Source organism: Batrachochytrium dendrobatidis (assembly GCF_000203795.2).
Source record: "Batrachochytrium dendrobatidis JAM81 unplaced genomic scaffold BATDEscaffold_3, whole genome shotgun sequence".
Taxonomy (NCBI): domain Eukaryota; kingdom Fungi; phylum Chytridiomycota; class Chytridiomycetes; order Rhizophydiales; genus Batrachochytrium; species Batrachochytrium dendrobatidis.
The window spans coordinates 1,192,781-1,209,987 of NW_006281101.1; the positions used below are offsets into that span (position 1 = coordinate 1,192,781).

The 17,207-nt window shown below is 40.4% G+C and overlaps 6 protein-coding genes across 6 annotated transcripts in view; 1 reads left to right on the forward strand and 5 right to left on the reverse strand.

Moving 5' to 3' along the window:
* Nucleotides 1–21: 21 nt before the first annotated feature.
* BATDEDRAFT_23595 (uncharacterized protein) lies at nucleotides 22–966 on the reverse strand (the record flags this gene model as incomplete). The annotated part of the gene is made up of 1 exon (XM_006677262.1): nucleotides 22–966. The coding sequence occupies one exon, from the start codon at nucleotides 964–966 to the stop codon at nucleotides 22–24; it is 945 nt and encodes a 314-aa protein (XP_006677325.1).
* A 427-nt stretch (nucleotides 967–1,393) lies between these two features.
* Nucleotides 1,394–2,736, forward strand: BATDEDRAFT_23596 (uncharacterized protein; the record flags this gene model as incomplete). Its single annotated transcript, XM_006677263.1, has 5 exons — nucleotides 1,394–1,527; nucleotides 1,591–1,620; nucleotides 1,692–2,154; nucleotides 2,240–2,327; nucleotides 2,390–2,736. 5 exons carry the CDS (start codon nucleotides 1,394–1,396, stop codon nucleotides 2,734–2,736), a joined length of 1,062 nt encoding a protein of 353 aa, XP_006677326.1.
* Nucleotides 2,737–2,858: 122 nt separating this feature from the next.
* Nucleotides 2,859–8,685, reverse strand: BATDEDRAFT_34642 (uncharacterized protein; the record flags this gene model as incomplete). The annotated part of the gene is made up of 12 exons (XM_006677373.1): nucleotides 2,859–3,533; nucleotides 3,634–4,223; nucleotides 4,337–4,435; nucleotides 4,526–6,058; nucleotides 6,323–6,468; nucleotides 6,597–6,877; nucleotides 7,010–7,212; nucleotides 7,367–7,430; nucleotides 7,511–7,588; nucleotides 7,677–7,761; nucleotides 7,909–8,030; nucleotides 8,533–8,685. The coding sequence occupies 12 exons, from the start codon at nucleotides 8,683–8,685 to the stop codon at nucleotides 2,886–2,888; spliced, it is 4,002 nt and encodes a 1,333-aa protein (XP_006677436.1). The 3' UTR covers nucleotides 2,859–2,885.
* Nucleotides 8,686–11,202: 2,517 nt separating this feature from the next.
* Nucleotides 11,203–11,448, reverse strand: BATDEDRAFT_7423 (uncharacterized protein; the record flags this gene model as incomplete). The annotated part of the gene is made up of 1 exon (XM_006677045.1): nucleotides 11,203–11,448. A coding segment is annotated over one exon (246 nt), but the record flags the coding sequence as incomplete, so codon positions are not given.
* A 3,356-nt stretch (nucleotides 11,449–14,804) lies between these two features.
* On the reverse strand, nucleotides 14,805–16,278 carry BATDEDRAFT_36745 (uncharacterized protein). The gene is made up of 2 exons (XM_006677422.1): nucleotides 15,355–16,278; nucleotides 14,805–15,291 (listed from the first exon to the last, which is right to left on the reverse strand). The coding sequence occupies exons 1-2, from the start codon at nucleotides 16,246–16,248 to the stop codon at nucleotides 15,013–15,015; spliced, it is 1,173 nt and encodes a 390-aa protein (XP_006677485.1). The 5' UTR covers nucleotides 16,249–16,278; the 3' UTR covers nucleotides 14,805–15,012.
* A 328-nt stretch (nucleotides 16,279–16,606) lies between these two features.
* Nucleotides 16,607–17,207, reverse strand: part of BATDEDRAFT_23600 (uncharacterized protein) — a gene marked incomplete at both ends in the record, with an annotated part of 2,242 nt that continues 1,641 nt past the window's right edge. The window contains 2 exons of the mRNA XM_006677264.1: nucleotides 16,607–16,996; nucleotides 17,066–17,156. Coding sequence (XP_006677327.1) covers nucleotides 16,607–16,996; nucleotides 17,066–17,156 — 481 coding nt within the window. The remainder of the gene's footprint in view (nucleotides 16,997–17,065; nucleotides 17,157–17,207) is intronic.

A 17,207-nucleotide genomic window follows, 5' to 3' on the forward strand; every position in this document is an offset into this window, starting at 1 on the left:
TGACCGTTGATGTGTTTACACTCAAAGTAAACAGTTCATTGCATGATACTGGGACAGAAGTTGATCCTGAGTCTGGCGATGAGATACAATATCTGATGGCTGTTTGGAAACAAACATGGAATTGGAAGACTCTTTAAACTCTTCGAGCATACTCAAAAATGATTCAATATCACTAGATGGCAATTGAGTAGCATCAGACGAAATATGCTGAGTTGTATCCAGTTCAATCTTAAAATGAGTGCATGTTGGGTCTATTCCATGCTCACGCAGCCATACCTCTACATCTGCACCACCAATTAGCACAGTAGGCACAACAACCTTGATGTTTAATCCGCCGTTCTCGCATTCAGTGACACGCACATCAGATGCACCAGCAGCAAGCAATCTCTGAAGTGTAAGAGACACCTTGTGCATATGCTCGTAATGACGATCAGCAGCCGTTTGAATCTCCCGAATGTGATTCATGGACAAAGACTGCAAAGAAGGGGTAATGGATGATGGTTTGGTAGAATGGTCATACAAATGCATAGTTATGAACACATCCTGTTGGTTTCCAGCAGTAGCAGGAGGTTCAGATATGTTGGGTTGATGGTCAATTGTATCAGCCAAGTCGTCAACAGGGGTTCTTGATTGGAATCTCAGCAAACCATCCAAAACAACCTGACGACGAAGTCTTGGGTCCAACGATTCCAACCAAGAGTTAGTATGAAGGGAATTCACAAGCGAAAATCGAAAGGTATTTAATGGAAGTTGGAATAACGAACGAGCAGGAGCACGAGTAGCATATAGTTGCCAGCGATTCAAAGTTTTGCCAAAGAATAGAGGCAAGCGAGTGGAGACTTTGGCAGCAGAAAGAAGTTTTGGAGCAAGAGATACGGAAGTTTGCATAGGAATAGAGCCAAGACCCATGGCTGCCATCACCCTAGGCAGAGCCATGTTGAACAGTGACGCTATGCGACGAAACATGATGTTGAATAAAGCATGAAATTGACTTTATGATAAGATTCACGTGATTTGATTCATGATCGCATTCACTCAAAATAGAACATTTGCAGTCGCTTTGGTTTGGAATAAAGTGTTGGCTTCTTGATGGACATTCTCAATCAACAACGTTTATCATACAGAATCAAACCATCTTATTTTGGTATAACCATGCATTGTATGATCACAACAATCCAGATATTGATTTGATGTCAATCCAACTTATTCTATTGTCTCCAAAAACTCGAATACATTCTAGTTTGACATAAAGATTGCGTGTCTCAGGAATGAATGATTTCATGCCAATCATCAGAAACCAAATCAATGTTGATCAGTCATTTCACGAGACTAGTTTATTTAGTGTTTCATTTTACGTGAATGTAAATTTGGGAGACACTTTCTTCAGTCTGTAATGACCGATCCAGTGTTACGATGTAACAATCTGCAGTGCAGACAAGTTTTATCTACAAAGGCTGTCATTACTACGTGCAGTCATGTATTCTGTATGGACTGTGGATCATTAGCCTTTTCTCAAGCAATGGTATGGTGAGTTGATCTTTTTTTCGTTTCTCGCTCTATCCACTTCTAACATCTTGTTTAAACCATTAGTCCGGCGTGTGAGACATCCCTCACTCAGAGGTAATAACCTTATTCACTGTATACTGATATTTTTTAAACAAATGCATTGTACTTATACTGTTTATGTATAGAGATGATATTGTTGTAAGTGAACTGAATCCCACAGAAGACTACAAATCTAGTGTAATATCCGGTTTAAGGCCCGATTTGATCATCGAGATCGTTGGTCGTGCAATAAGCTTTTGGATGTACCAGGTTAGCCAAGAAGCTGCTTACCAAGCCATGGTGCGCAAAGATCTTGACGATCAATGCTCAAAGCTCGAACGGCAACTCCAGTCCCTCGTGCGCGAAGCAAATCAGGAAATTGCTGCTCTTCAAGAAAGCTTATCTTCTACTGTTAAAACAAATGAGTTGGAAAAACGCAGACACCATGAGCTTGCTGAACAGTTTGCTGAAAAAACCAGACAGTTTCAAAAGCTTCAGGCATTGTATGACAAACTAAAAAGAAAATCATTGGTGGCTCAGCAAAAAGATGGTCATTCCACAGCTATTCCTGCAGATCTAACCCCATCTTCCAATTTCAACTATTCTCAGGTAGATTGAGATCAATCTGTTATTGTTCTATTGATTGAATCGCTATACAAACTACTAAAATATACTTTCAACCTTTTCAACTTAGCACCCCCCTCACTTTGGCAATGCAAAACTGTCAACTCTTGCATCCAAAAATGTCCGTGCACCATTTGGCGATCATCAAAAATTCATCGGTTAGTATGTCAAAATGCCATATTGAATCTTGTAAAATCACTCATTGGTATCTCAACATTAGGGGCACCTTTCCAACAAGAAGATCTTCGAATCTCAACTCCGCTACCTTTTCCTGAAACGGACAAAGATTCGAGTTTTCGATTTCAGCAACAACAGTCTATGCTCGGTTCAAAATTCTTTACAAGACAGTCTGGAGTCATCTCGAATTTATCTAACCAAAGAAAATCAAGTGGGCGTGAAAGTACATCTCACTTTATACTGAGCCTGCAGCCCCAAAAAGGACAGCAGGCATCACTATATCATTCCAGACGATTCAAACCATCGACAACTGCACAGTCATTTTCTGAAGATCCAGCAAGGTCCGTTGTAAATGAATCACCTAGCGGATCTCATACTCGAAGCCACTAGTTTATTTCTCAACGAGTACATATTTAATTCATCAAGCTCGGCAATCTAAAATGCATTCACATATCACGCAACAGTTTTGAAATTACGAGTTGAAAGACAAATGAATAAACGCATTGTGCATCTTAATCTGCAGAGTAATTGCAAAAAAACTATATATTAAAAGTGAATTCAAAATTTTCCAGACTATGAATCTTGACTGCCCGATCACCAATCCATACAAACTTGACATCCTTGACCATACTGGAAAATGGAACATGTTCAATAGGTGCACCGACATTGAAACTGCGGAAACATTTGATACTCCCTGCAGTTGATATACCTACGCCTGCACCAAGACTACTTACACCTGCAACTGAAAAAGCACTACTAGAAGTAGCTCCACCAACAGAACTTATATTGCTATTTGATCCACTCCACGCATCCACCAAAGCGCCTAAAAATCCTACATGCAGCTGCCAGATCTTGACACAGTTTTCATTGATAGAGAACGTAGCCATAAGCTTTCCATCATTTGAGAATGAAACAGCATGCACAGGCCGTGTATGTCCACGTAAAATAAATGCTCTTGTAGCAGTTCTCAAATCATGAACAATAACAAACCCATCAGAGCTTCCTCCTACCGCAAGACGTTGGGTACCGGCGTGGAATGATACACTAGGATAGGTACGCACCAGTTCAGCAAAATTCACCGTAACGAGCTGTTGAAGTGCCTCGCGCATATTCGGCGTGTTCGGATCAAGTGTTTTAACCATAGCATCAACAATACCAACCAAATAAGGATATAGTATTGCCGGTTTCTAAACAATCATATACATCCCAATAAAAAGCTATGTCAGCAAATAGTTGAAGGGTTCATCTAAAGTATCAATGAGTTGAACCCAATTAAAATGCACCTACTTTTGTAATAAACATGCCCAACAACTTCAAACCGCTGGTCCGTTCGGATGCCAGTCGAGCATGAACCAAATCAAACGTGAGTGTGCTGATAAATAATCCAGCATTGATACTGGCAATATTGACAATCGCCTGTCGTGCCATAAGCATGATTGCAGGTGTGATGGAGGGCGGTTGTGACTGTCCAAATACTTGAAGTGAAGGAGATAAGGAAGTTCCAGGTGATGGTACAGCGGAACCGCCTGATTGACTAAAACCGGCAGGGATGACTGTTATGGACATAGGTCCTCCACTTGGTGTGGTGGCTTGTATGGAAGATGGTATGGCAACTAGCCCTGTTTGACTTACAAGGTAACGCAGTACGCTTGCACCATTGATGTGTGGTTCCCAAATTGCAAATGCACGACCAATAAGCTCCATTGCTGTTAAACGATGCGAGCCTCGTAAATCCTCTCGAATAATCATATCCAATGACTCGGCAACCTCTTTGCAGACGTGAATATTTAGCGGAGAGAATGAACTAGATCCGATAATACCAAGAACAAGAGCTGCACGTAAATTCATTTTTGACATGCTCTTGCATATCCAGGGCACTGTAAAATCACGTCAAAAACAGTAATTGTCAATGGGCAATAAGAAATCTCATGGATTGAACACATGTTCAAGTATTTGAAATCTATCCCGTGAAAATGCAATATTGACTTACAATAAGGCCGCCAATAAGACACGGTAGATGCTTTATCGCGCTCAGACATTTTGGTAATGGATGATTCTAGTAGTACTCTTGACGACTCTTGAACATTTGCTAATTGAGAAAATGAAGAAAATCGCCAGGTTCAACCCGTTTATGGTTAATAAAATCTACAAGTGCTAGAAACAAATATCTGCATCTTACCAACAGGATCTTGCCAGTACTTTGCCAAAAACGCAATCGACGGAAAAACGTATTCATAGCCTACAAGATCTGGTAATCTAACACCATACAATGCCAGTAGCTGGCTCACTTCAGTTTCTAGATCAGTAGAAGATAAAACTGATCTGCAAAGCGAAACAATGGCCAACAATTTTAAAGCAGTCGTAAACTCTGACAGCCTCCATCCATTTTGAATAGATTGGAACAGTCCGTGCTTGGATGGAACGGGAAAAGACAAATACCCATTCGCACCTCGGAATCCCACTGAAGTACAACAGCTTGGAGGATAAAGATCAAGCTTATCTGAGCACATGCGATCGAGTTCAGGATCAAACCCCCATGAAAGCAGTGCAGATAAAACAGCGTGAGTCATGACAGAGTCTGGAATTGCACCTCGTACCAACGAAAGAGGGCGTCCAGAATTGGATTTTCTCGCTGCTTGAGAGCCCTGAGATGATTCTTCAATAGATTTACTTGGATTTATAGATAGTTTATGTGCCGACTTTTTACGACTAAATAATCGTTTCAAAGCAATACGCTTTGTTTGCGATGATTGAGGTGAAGGCGGTGTTTCAGTTGCTGCTGAATTAAATGGCGATGCAGCACTTCCCTTTCGCGATAATACAGGTGTGAGCACCCGCTCTCCATTAGCAATCTCATCAATCAAGCGCTTGATGTTAACTTGATATACCAGCATAGTAGGAATCACTTGGGGTGAAGCAGTGACCGGATATATCGAGAGTGTTCGTCGAACATTTGCCGCCAGATGCGAATCAAGCGATTGCCGACATTGTGCTTTAATCTCGCACCCGGATATAATATCGTGTGCCAATGCGCCAGTTACAATACGGTCCAAATGACCTGTTTTAGTCTGCCAGACATAAAGCGTACCGTCTATACACTCCACTACAAACATATCATCAAGCGGTCTCACATAGAATGCCTCGATAGCACTCTGATGACTAGCAAACTTGTACTGACAAACACCTTCATCAGCATCAATAATTGAAACAGAATGATCCAAGGCAACAGAAATCACAGATGCTTTAAACTTTGCTCCAGACTCGGAGGGCATCGGTGTAAAGGATATAACTGGCATCGAATGACACAAAAACGATCCAAGAAGTTCTCCAGAAGAAACATTCCACAACTTTACAATTCCATCTCGAGATCCACTCAGCAGTCGTTCACGAACACCGTCCGTTCGAAAGTGTGGAACAAACAATGCAGTAATGGCATTTTTGTGACCACGCAAAATACAAATCAAGCTATCTGAAACATCTTGATGGCCAACATCATCACTTGAATTGTTTTGAAGACGATCATAGTGAGTATGATCAGGCTGAAGACCAGAACGATCATATTGATGAGAAAATATTGGAACAGATGCAGGCGCGACAACAATGGAACCATCCTCATGACCAAGGACAATATGCTTTCGAAGAATGAGTGTAGCAGCAGTAGCTCGTGTGCCCGACATGTGCTGAACCGGCCATAGATCTTGAAATGCGATTTCTAAAATCAAAAAATATGTAAATACAAGACCCAATTAAAATGAATAGATTTGCAATACAATGAATAGGCATGACTTGCCAACATTTGAAGCAATGCTCAACATTTCAAACTGATATTGTTTTGCTTCTGGTGTAGTGCGATTGGTAGCAGCCAGACTTATTTGTGCCAAGTTTTCTTTGTCAGTAATATTAGGCATGCAAACATTGCGAACATTTTGTCCAAGCAAACTCGCCCAAAAATGAGTTTGTGTGAGTCGAAATGTACTCTGAGCTTCCATTTCAAATCGAAGCAAAAGCATAGAGTTTTGATGTGCAGCCAAATTTGCCTCGACAACACAAATTAAAACATGCATATTCAAATGCGACTGCAAACTATTACTTGTATCAAAGACTGCAATGCATGTTGCTTTCCTAATACAGTCATTGACACGAATTAGCTAGCCAATTATAATTATTTCTATCAATCTAGGGTGACAAAGGTTACAGCACTTATAGTAGAAGAATGTATTACAAATAAAACCAAAACAGTGCAATCTTACTTGTAATCCTGGTAGCTATTGATAGTGATTTTAGATTGATTTACATAAACTGCAGTTTTTCCATCTGAAACAAGTGCAATAACGTCATTTGGAATGTCGAGGCATGAAATGGAATTCAAGTCATCAGCTGGTCCAAGATAATATACATGAGAAGTTCCATCAGTGGTCCATAGTATCATTGTGCGCTCAGAAAGAAATTTGAATCCAGCCCATGATCGTTTGGGTCCAGGACATTCAATGCATACAAGAAGGTTTGAAGTAGTTTTGTTTAGTACAAATACCTGGCATAAAAAATGTATATAGCGAATAAACAGTTAGCATTATATACATTATTATTTGATAAATAGTCGAGAATCAATGTTACAGATTGCTAGTATACGATATAAAATATGTGAAGCCAACATCAAACTCACAGAGCAAAATTTATGTTGTAAAACACAGATAATATGCTTGTCGAATCGATTTTGTTGAAGATCAAAAGCTGCAGTATGCTCTGGTAGATGTAAATTGTAAGCTTGTGGATCATGTGTAAATGTCATGATATTTTCATCGAATATAAGTTGGTGCAAATAGCCATCAAATGTAACCGCAATGATCTGCTCAGCCTTTTTATTGTCTAGATTTCAGTGTGTTTAAGCAAAGATTTAGTAAACAGATTGCATTTTTGATGAATATCCACACATGCATGTCAAAAACAGCTGGTAGACAGGATTAGGGCTGATAGTAGGGACTTTCCAGATGAAATATTCAGTAATCAAACAATATAATACCTGTCGAGTATAGCGATGCAGATGCAAACCATTGCTCTGAAAAAAGTGCAAACTTTTTGACAACCTTGATGGAAATAGAGTCAATATCAAATAGTGGCTAGAGGCTTGGCCCAAATTAACTGACACACTTTTGCATTCAATTACCTCGAGTGTTGATGAGTCTAGGATAGTTATATGGCTTCCAAGTCCGTAACAAAACAAATATTTCCCATTTGTGGTTTTCTATTACAATGTAGATGAAATAATTATCAAGTCAGTGTATACAACAAGTGACGAGTGTTTTTGCAAATTTACTATTTCTTATACATACTAAAATGCCACTAGGCACGCAATCGATTGCGTGCGGATTCGATTGCAAACAGCGACCATCTGCTATATCCCACATTGAGATTTCACTATACACATCAATCAAAAATTAGAATCACGAATCAAGCCCTATATTATCTCTGATACGTCATACTAATAGACAGCGATTCAAGTAAAACTATCTAGACGCCCTCATTAATGAAATGGCAAGGATGACAGGAAAGAAATGCATTTACCCATCTTGAGATCCGGATAAAACAATGTTTTGTTTAGTGGATGCCGACTCTACTTCAATGCAGCACAGTAATAGCACGGATATTTCATTTGAATGGCCAATCGATACAGAACGAGGAACTAGCTAGAATCATGGTTTTGAAAATGGAGCAAAAGTGGTACAAGATTAGCTCGTCTATTTGGCGTATAAAACCATGCAATACTTTTAAAAATCTCATTTTGTTGTATACAACAAAATGGCATGTGTATCTGAGCAAGTAGACGATGTATTTTTGAGCGTTTTAGTAGATACTTTGATAATGCAGTGTAAACTTGTACAAAGCAATGCAACGGATAGAAAAAGTTGCACATCATCAGTCCAAAAACATGATACAATGGTTCTGCATGCATCATGATTAATGGACAGTGATATTTTCCACGATACATGTTCGACTGATTCATTGAGAATGGCTTGACGAATAGCAACTTAAGCCAGAACAGACTATCGGATGATTGCGGTTTGTATTGGGTCTAAACAGTAAATCATCAACGCCCCGTCCAGACTTGAACTAACCTGGCTCTACTAGTCGAATTCATTATGGGTGAAATAGTGACAGGAATAAATGGCCACCACACTGACTGCTCACCTGTGCATTAGTATGGTCGACTGAGTAGATGGAAATAGTTCCACATTTTGACCCAGAAACAACAAACGCCCCGTCGTCAGTGGATGTAGCACAAGTAAGCTTGGATTGTGGAGGAGTCTGCCAGCAAGCAATAGGAACAATGAGTGAGGACATGCTCTTGAAGCAATATACTCGAGTTGTAAAGATGTTTGAAATTGTTCAAGGAATCGACTTCAATTGGCATTCTTGGCGCGTTCGAATCTGCAGTCAAATGCCATCACACATGCATCAACACTCGATCTTGCATGAATATCTGCCATATTGTTCATCAGACACGCTAAATATCAATTTTGTATTCCAACAGGTTTCAAAATATTCAAACCAGTAAAAGACTCAAAGTATTATATTAATAATGACTGGACTGCTTGAAAGTACTGGTACGTAGTGGAATAGAATGGAGTAATGAGATCTCGAGGATAAAAATCAATTAAATCATGATGATGCAGCATAAAGCAGGGTTTACAAGAATATAATGTGCATGCTAGAAATTAAATGCTATTGTAGATAAAATAGTCCAAGTGTATTGCTGGTATTAGTCTGCAAGGGAATAGACAATAAAAATATATAATTGTGATGCAACGACAACTATTTCTCATTCCAAGAATCGGCTAATGGATAGTATCGGTTATCCATATCAAAAAATGGGTTCTACGCGCTGGCATTGCTTGCCATATCTGTTGAATCATTCATATCTCCTAGTTCACTTGCTGGAGTGTAATGAAATTGAGCTGCATTATCATCGTATGTAGCACCTGATTCAGTTTGAAGTATATGAGGAGATGATCCAAGACCTTGAGTCAAAATATCATTATAATTGTAGTCTCTCCCAGTGCTACTCACACGCCTTCTGCGTTCATTGTGTAGTTGTTCAAGATTCTGGATTCTAAGCATCATTGACATGAGTTTGGAATTGTAGTCTTGCTCCATAGTGACCAAGCGATTAGTTAAAATATGATTTGTAGAAATTAGTTGAGCAACTTGAAGACGGGTCAAAGATATATCTTGTAGAAGCTGTGCATTTGTAATGGATGGATTTAAAGGCTGTTGAAATGGTACATGGTACTGAGAACGCATTGGCAAATGGTGTTCAGAATGTGAAGCTGCAGGATGACTAAACCGTCTATGTGAAATCAACTGGTCTGTCTCGTGTGGATAAACATGTGCACCAAGTATTCTGGGTAGAGTAGTCAAAGCGAATGATTCACGATGAGATGCTGATGTAGTAGAATATTCTGAAAGCGATGTTTGCTGTCGATCTTGGGCTGACATGAAACCCTCTGGCCGTATACCTTGCATTTGATCGTGTAAAATCCATGAGCTATTTTCAATTGTATTGTCACTTTCCAAATCACTTGGCGTGTGATTTGCAGCATAGTTGAGAGTAAAAGGAACAGTTGTTTCTTCACTATTGGCAGAAACGACTGCTCTATCGCCAATTGTGCTGACAAGGGCCGTGCTAGGAGTAGATGATTCTAGCCGATTAGAAAGTTGGAGATGCACGGGCATTGAGCTGATGTGTGTACTTTGGCGAGAGAGCAGACCTAAATGAACAGCTGTTTGTGCACTAGTACTTGATGGCTTTGGAGATTTGTCTTTTAATGTAGATGATGGATGTATGAAATGGCTTGACTGTGGGAGGGATGCATACTGTAGTATACGATCGGTTGTTTCAGCATGAGATGGCGATTGACCTGTGTTGATATGGAGTACATGTGAATCATGAGCATGGCCTCTATCGTCCCGAGTCGGGTTAATATGAGATTGGCGAAGATTAAGGTGAGGCTGTCCATATAATGCAGGAGATTGCCAAGACAATGATGAATCTGAATCGATATTTCTATATGAACGATGATGTCGAGGATTTATATACATTTGATCTCGAGAATAAATATGCTCTTGCTGATGAGTCTGGACTTGATCCACAGGCCGTGAGGTATCAGTAAATGGCAAATTTATAGAATAAAAGGCGGATGGAGAGTGCTGAGATTTGACATCTACAGACAACGAAGTGAATGGTGTTGAAGGAGGTTGATACGATGTTGAACTATAGAAAGACTGCTCTTGCTGCGGGTTTAACCTGTCTGAAACTAAACCACGCCTGATAGTATCAAATCCTGTAGAGTTTATCCTAACATCATGATCTTTGTCGTACTCATTTATTTCTTTGGTGGTACGATCTGATTTAATTTGGGGGTTGTATCTAGATGGACTGTGTGGATAATGGATCGTGCTTATATGGCTTGAAGTCGGACCTGTCATAGGATACGTACTATTGCTACTGTGTGACATTTTCTGGTCGTGTAAATCTACAGTTAAACCATGAGATTCAAAGGTATTCTCTGATGACGACGCTCCATAAGTTTTTGCAGGATAATGGTAAGCTTCGACTGAGCTGGATCCAAGCCAAGGTTGATGATTGTATGATGAAGTACTCTCTCCCATTGTACTGCTACTAATACTATGACTGGAATGATGGTGACTTACAGCAGCAGTAGTTCCTGCAGCTCCAGATGTGCCTAAAACTCTAGAGTAACCAAATGAACCATGAGCCAAAGCTTTACCTACCTCTGTATAAGGCGACACGGCATATCGTCCAGAAGCGCCAGCACAAGGACCGCGTTCACCTCCAGCTCGATAATGTCTGTTCAAAGCGTCTTGTCGAGCAAATGTACGATGACAAAATGAACATTGAAACGGTCGATCTCCTTTATGGAGTAGTTCATGTCGTTTAAGATCATGAAGTCTAGTAAATGACAAAGTGCATAGTCGACACGCAAATGGACGGACTCCTGAATGTGCCAGCTGGTGATTTCTAAGATTGAGAATCTTGGAAAAGGAGCTCGAGCATAAACTACAAGCAAACGGTTTTTTGTTGGTAGAATTAGGCAGGGCTCGAATTGCAGTCAGCATTTCGCGTGTATATCCTGCCTGCTGCAACTCTTCATTAGTCAAATTGCAACTGCTTCCAGGCATGCGAATGCGACTAACTTCTATTCCAGTTGAATAAGTAGATCCAGATGCATTATTTTGAAAAGAAAGATCTATTTGTGGTTGCTGGCTGGATTGATGGGAGCGCTGTTCGTGTTGGTCGGCCTGAGATTGTAATGATGATTGCTGAGATAACGTATTTGAATCCAACTGTGATTGCTCATCATTGGTATCTGCAAATGGTTTGCTTGGGAACATTAAACGCAAATGTATGCGTTCAACTCTTTCTAATACAGAAAGCTAAACTACAATGTATTGAGACTAATAAAAATAGCTAATTAGAATAGATTTTAAACATCTCGATTTGAATATATAGGCAAAATAGACAGAAATCTTGTCAGTGCAATGAATAAATCATCAGCATGACTTGGACAGCAAATTGTAGACAGTGACGAGAAATCAATTAGCCAAACAATAGTGTGAATCTATCACAATGGCTAACCTAAACATATACCTCATGCATGATTATATTAGTGATTGGCATAATCCATCATTGTCTGCAGTGATAAGAATGCAACTGCTACAAACTGGGATTGCCTTTTTACACATAATGCATAGTCCATCAAACCTTGCAATACACCACTATGAATGAATAGACCCTAGATATTTCTAGAATCGCAGTATTTAAGATGCATTGATAGCATTCACTTGCCGCGTACAATACAAATCACTTGATAAGAGTATCAATGAAGGTAACCAGGCGTTGAAGAGTTGAGGTGCAGAACCAATCATTTCGATGAACAATGCATGAGGTTGAAGTGGGAATGTATATTGCATTACAAGGCAGCCATAGGATTCATCAAGAATAGATCATGAGCATGGCAATATGAGCTATTAATGCTTCATGATTTCAATGAAAATTCCCACATGCTCCCAGGTGGAAATAGGGAAGAAGCAACACATGAAGATCGTGAATGCACTTTACATGTGTATTAGGTCAAGGTTTGGCAGTACAATGGAAAGACAAAGACAGCCTCTAAATCCAGGTAGAAGATTGTGTTTGCGGGTAAAGAGCGCACAAGACTAATAAAATGAACCGGGAAATGAAATGAATAGGTGTAAGTGCTGGTCAACTAGATAAGATAGTGGAGAATCTAGCAAAAAGACTGCAATGTGGCCGTGTAACAATCAGCAACAAAAAGCTTGAAAGTAATTTGCTTTGTAAATTGATCGACGCCAATGTACAAGATGGACAGAACTGTGTTTGAATAAAGAATATATTTTCAAATTATTGGATAAGCTAGACAGTAGGAGATATTTAAAATGAGTCTTTTAAATCTCTAGTAGTCTTGAGATTTAAAACACCTGGAATACAGACTTGATAAAATCTTGTATGCGGCGTGCGCCGCTTCCATTAAATGGGAGTTGGTGGCAGGTTCTTTTTCAATGGCTAAACGACTGACAGCGAAGCAGCATTCCATGTAGTTCAAATGAGCCAATTATCAACAAATAGGAGACATTAAAACATGAAGACACCTCATATTGGACTTTTGTTTAATGTGGAATGTGCCCACCAGATGGAGTGTCAACATACGCAATGGATAGTATCGTCATAGCTGGCATTGAGTAGCCACCATTGACGTATACTCATTTTCAGCCGTATAGACTATCTTGTCGAATGCTGATATTACAAAACAAATACCATATTTGTTGGTGCTGAGAGCATGTTTTCTAGGTGGTATTCAGTTATGAGTATGCTGCATTGATTGGCGCTAAAGGGTTAGAGTACAGGACTCGAATGATGTATGCGGTATGGCGTACATGGTACAACTATAAAAAGCCCAATGTTGTCCTCTACTGATAAAGCAGCCAGCGCTATTCAATACTATATCTCAATGTGCTATTCAATCTGACTGCCTACTCTATAATGACTAGCAGTATTTCCTAATGGTGCCGTTTGTCCTGGCAGTCAGCTGTGAATATCCATATCTTGCAAGAGCTATATTGATTCCACATGTTTTCCAAGCAGTTTGATAAAATGTACAAGCAGCGGCCCAACTGCTGATACGAAAAAATACACGCACGCAATCTGTTCGGCCTTGTTTCTTGAAAGAAAGCCCCGGAGAAATGTATGGGGCAGTACTCGATGCACTATTTCATGGGGAATAGTGAATTGATAGAGATACGAGTGCTTGAGGGTTGGTCTAAGCTGACATGAATGGATCAAGATTAGACCCATCAGTATAGATGGCAACGCAGCCATGGAAGCAAACAACCGATCAGGTGAATCAAGGGATGAACAATCTCAAGAATCGACACACCTTGATGCTTGCCCAAAGGATCGTGCTCTGGCAAACGTAAGCACAAACCATCAGCATCCAGATGTTGATGGATGCCGTGTACGCTTGGCTGCAACATTGCATTATGCACGAATCCTGGGCTATATGTAAACCCTTCCAATTCCCACCTTTGATGGCAAGGCAAGCTTACAGCCCGCTAATGTAAACCTGCCTCTTTCAAAACTTGTTTCCAAAAACATAATATACACTGATAGCGAGGGTTAACAATTTCCGATTTTATCACCATGTTCATCCTCATCGTCGCTAGCAACAGGTCGAGTTTAGCTTTGCTATTTTGGCAATACCAGGCAGCATTATTGTATGCCAGGATTTTTGTCTTTTGAGTGAATGTTGCAAGCATTCATGTCAGTTTCAGCAAATCTCACCCTTGACACTTGTCCAATCTCCTACAAACCGAATATCATAATTTTCAGTAGTTTGAAAAGGAGCAATACAATGAAGCCTTGTATCTTGTGAGATTGCGCTGATTGAACGGTTAGAAAGTTATGCTGAATCAATGAATGTGTAGCTTTGTTGGAGATATTGTTTCGAGGCACAACCCAGGTGTATCTGGCATGATCATGCCATTGTGCAAACTCCTGTTTATATGTCAAAACTCGGATACATTCATATTCTAGTGCAAAAGGACGATCAGAAATGCAGTTGTCTCCATGCAGTCATCCAATGTTTATCTGAGCATAATAAAAATGGATTTGTGTGGCGTGCAATTCCAAATACACTAGAGGTAAGAGTATCTATTAAAGAGGCGATCAGTGTGTAGTAGAAAGACGCAATGAGTATTCAGTTATTGTTTACTCGAAATGGAGGCTCTAATTGCAAGGTCAATACAAGTTTCATTTTACGCGAGTACGGATGTAGTACAAAGTTTATGGTGTGCCATCGATTTATGCAAACTCGAATCAGATACGAGTTTAAGTGGCATTTGAAGCAAGATGCAATTTTATTAGCCAAGTATTTGCAAAATGAATGTTTTATTTTGGCTTATATGGATTCAAGCTGATAAAAAAATAAACTACTCTGGCAATTCGCAAGTAAACTGAAGTAGCTCAGATTTGTTAAAGTTGGAAGTAAAGACGAGAAAAAAACGACAACCAAATAGAAAAGATAAATGGAGGCCATACTGCCAAAGATTGATATAAAAACAGGGATTTGTTCATGAATCTGTAGCAGAGAAATGGGTAGATTCATGAGAGTTTCGGTTGAGACCAACATGCATTAAAGCACGATGGGATTCGCTTAGCTGGGTTTCAAGAGCAAGAACCCGATGAGCCAGTTCACGCTCACGATGCATCCAAGTAGTACGTTCGCTTTCAAGTACTGCTAATCGGACAAGCAAGTCAGTTTTTTCAGTATCAAGATGAGTGACTTGGACTTCGAGTTCCACAAGCTTTTTCATTTTTCGTTCTCGCGATCGACGAGCGGCCTCGTTATTCTAATTACAAATGAGTCAGCACAATCAAGCAAACCAATATTTAAAGCATGGGTATATACGTACTCGAGCACGCTTGACCGCCAAAGGATTCGATCCGTTATAGGCATCGTCATGAGCAGCCAGATCTTCGTCAGTCTTGCGTTTGGTAAGAGGAGGTGTGGAGGATACAGGGAGAGTTTGAGAAATTTTAGCATCAGCCGACACAGTTGTTGCAGTGGAGTGAGCATCGGCCTGTGATTGGCGCTGCTGATGCAACTGGCTGTGCTGTGAGTATTGTTGGTGTATAGATGGATGCTGGATGGCAGACATGGGCAGGAAGGAGGAAGCAGGGGTCATGGAAGACACTGCACTTCTGGAATAGGCAGTGGGAGTAGTGGAGCATACCTTGATAGGTAATAGCGGTGACAGAGGACAAGTAGACTCTGGAGGAGAAGGAAGCAAAGCACCACCTAGCATGTTTGTGTTGGGATGTGTTGGAAGCTGCTTATTGTAATGGTATTTCTGCTGAGTAGTAGCGACAGGAGAAGTCTGAGCAGGCTCACCAGTGGAGGCTGCCAGAGGAGTGCTGGCCTCTACAGGAAATAGCGGCTTGGCAACAGGCCCAAGGTCACTGGAAGACAACAAGTCTAGCCAAATATCAAGATTATTACTTGATAATGAGTCCAGTGTTGCAAGGCTATCTGATGCAGTAGTGTTATCAACCCCAAGCAATGGACTGGATTGAGTATCAGCAGAGTGGTAGTTGGAGAAGCCCATGGACGGTCCTACGGCAAGGTTTAGGGGGATAGCTAGATCAGCGGAATTGGACTGACCCAGTGAATCAATGGAAGAAAAGTCACCCCATAGAGTGGCATCATTGTTGAAGAAGGGGGTTTCACAGACTGGTTGTTGCTGTTCACCAGTGAGTTGAGTAGTAGGAATAGTAGCAGACCCACGAGGAGCCTTTACGAAACACATGGCGTGCCTGATTTACTAGTTGAGAATTCTTGAAAAGGGTGATAAGTTTTCAAATCAATGCAGCGAGAGAAAATGGTAAATCAATGCACGGCGGCTGATTTGTCTGGTTCCCAACCCTGACAAGGCTTGATTTGCATTGCTCTCGCTCATTCTTCCATTAGCACATTAAACTAAAACCCATCTCAGTAGCCTGGACAGCATGGATTCTCCTACTCTACTCTATCCACAGGCATTGATCTGATAAATAACGCTTCCTTTAATGAAATATGTATATTTAAAAAAGGCTGAATCTATATCAATCTAAACGAGTCATTGGAAATGAAACAAAGTGGATACCCTTTATTCCAAACCATGGTATTTATGAAGATCCAACGTTGGATTCAATTGTGGAAATACTCTTGGTATCTTCAGAATCACTCATAGTAGCAATGCCGTCGGGCACACTAGCTGCCACTACAAGGGCATTTGCATGCACATCAACAGCGCTCGATTTATCTATTTCCATCGAATTCTGCTCAAGTTGCATTCTCACAATAGTCTTGTGTGCTTCGTCCAGCTGTTGCTGGAGAGTTTGATTACACTCTTCCGCTTGCAAAAGCTTCAAAGCCAGAGTTTTGTTTTCAGACTCTAAAGTAACAGCACGAATAGAAAGCTTATGCTTTTCTGCTTCGAGGTCACGTCGCTGCTCCTCTAGAGATTCAAGCTTCAAACTCTTTCGCAGACGACTTCGTCTAGCCGCCTCAGTATTCTAAACACATTCAAATAGTAGGGTTGATGAATAAACTCCAGACAATAATACAAAACAGTAGCAATCTACCTTGCGTCTCTTTGCCAAAAGATCCTCGCCCTCTTCCTCAATAGTTATTGATCGTGCTCTTCGCTTTGTATTTCCATCGGACTCGAGACCACTGGTCCCAGAAAGGGAGGCCGCTTGTGTAGTTGGATACTTGTTTTTTGAT

Coding starts and splice junctions, on each gene's coding strand:
- BATDEDRAFT_36745 (XM_006677422.1), bottom strand. CDS start 16,248: ATGTGTTTCGTAAAGGCTCCTCGTGGGTCTGCTACTATTCCTACTACT. Junction 15,292..15,354: donor TGGCGGTCAAGCGTGCTCGA/GTACGTATATAC, acceptor ATTTGTAATTAG/AATAACGAGGCCGCTCGTCG.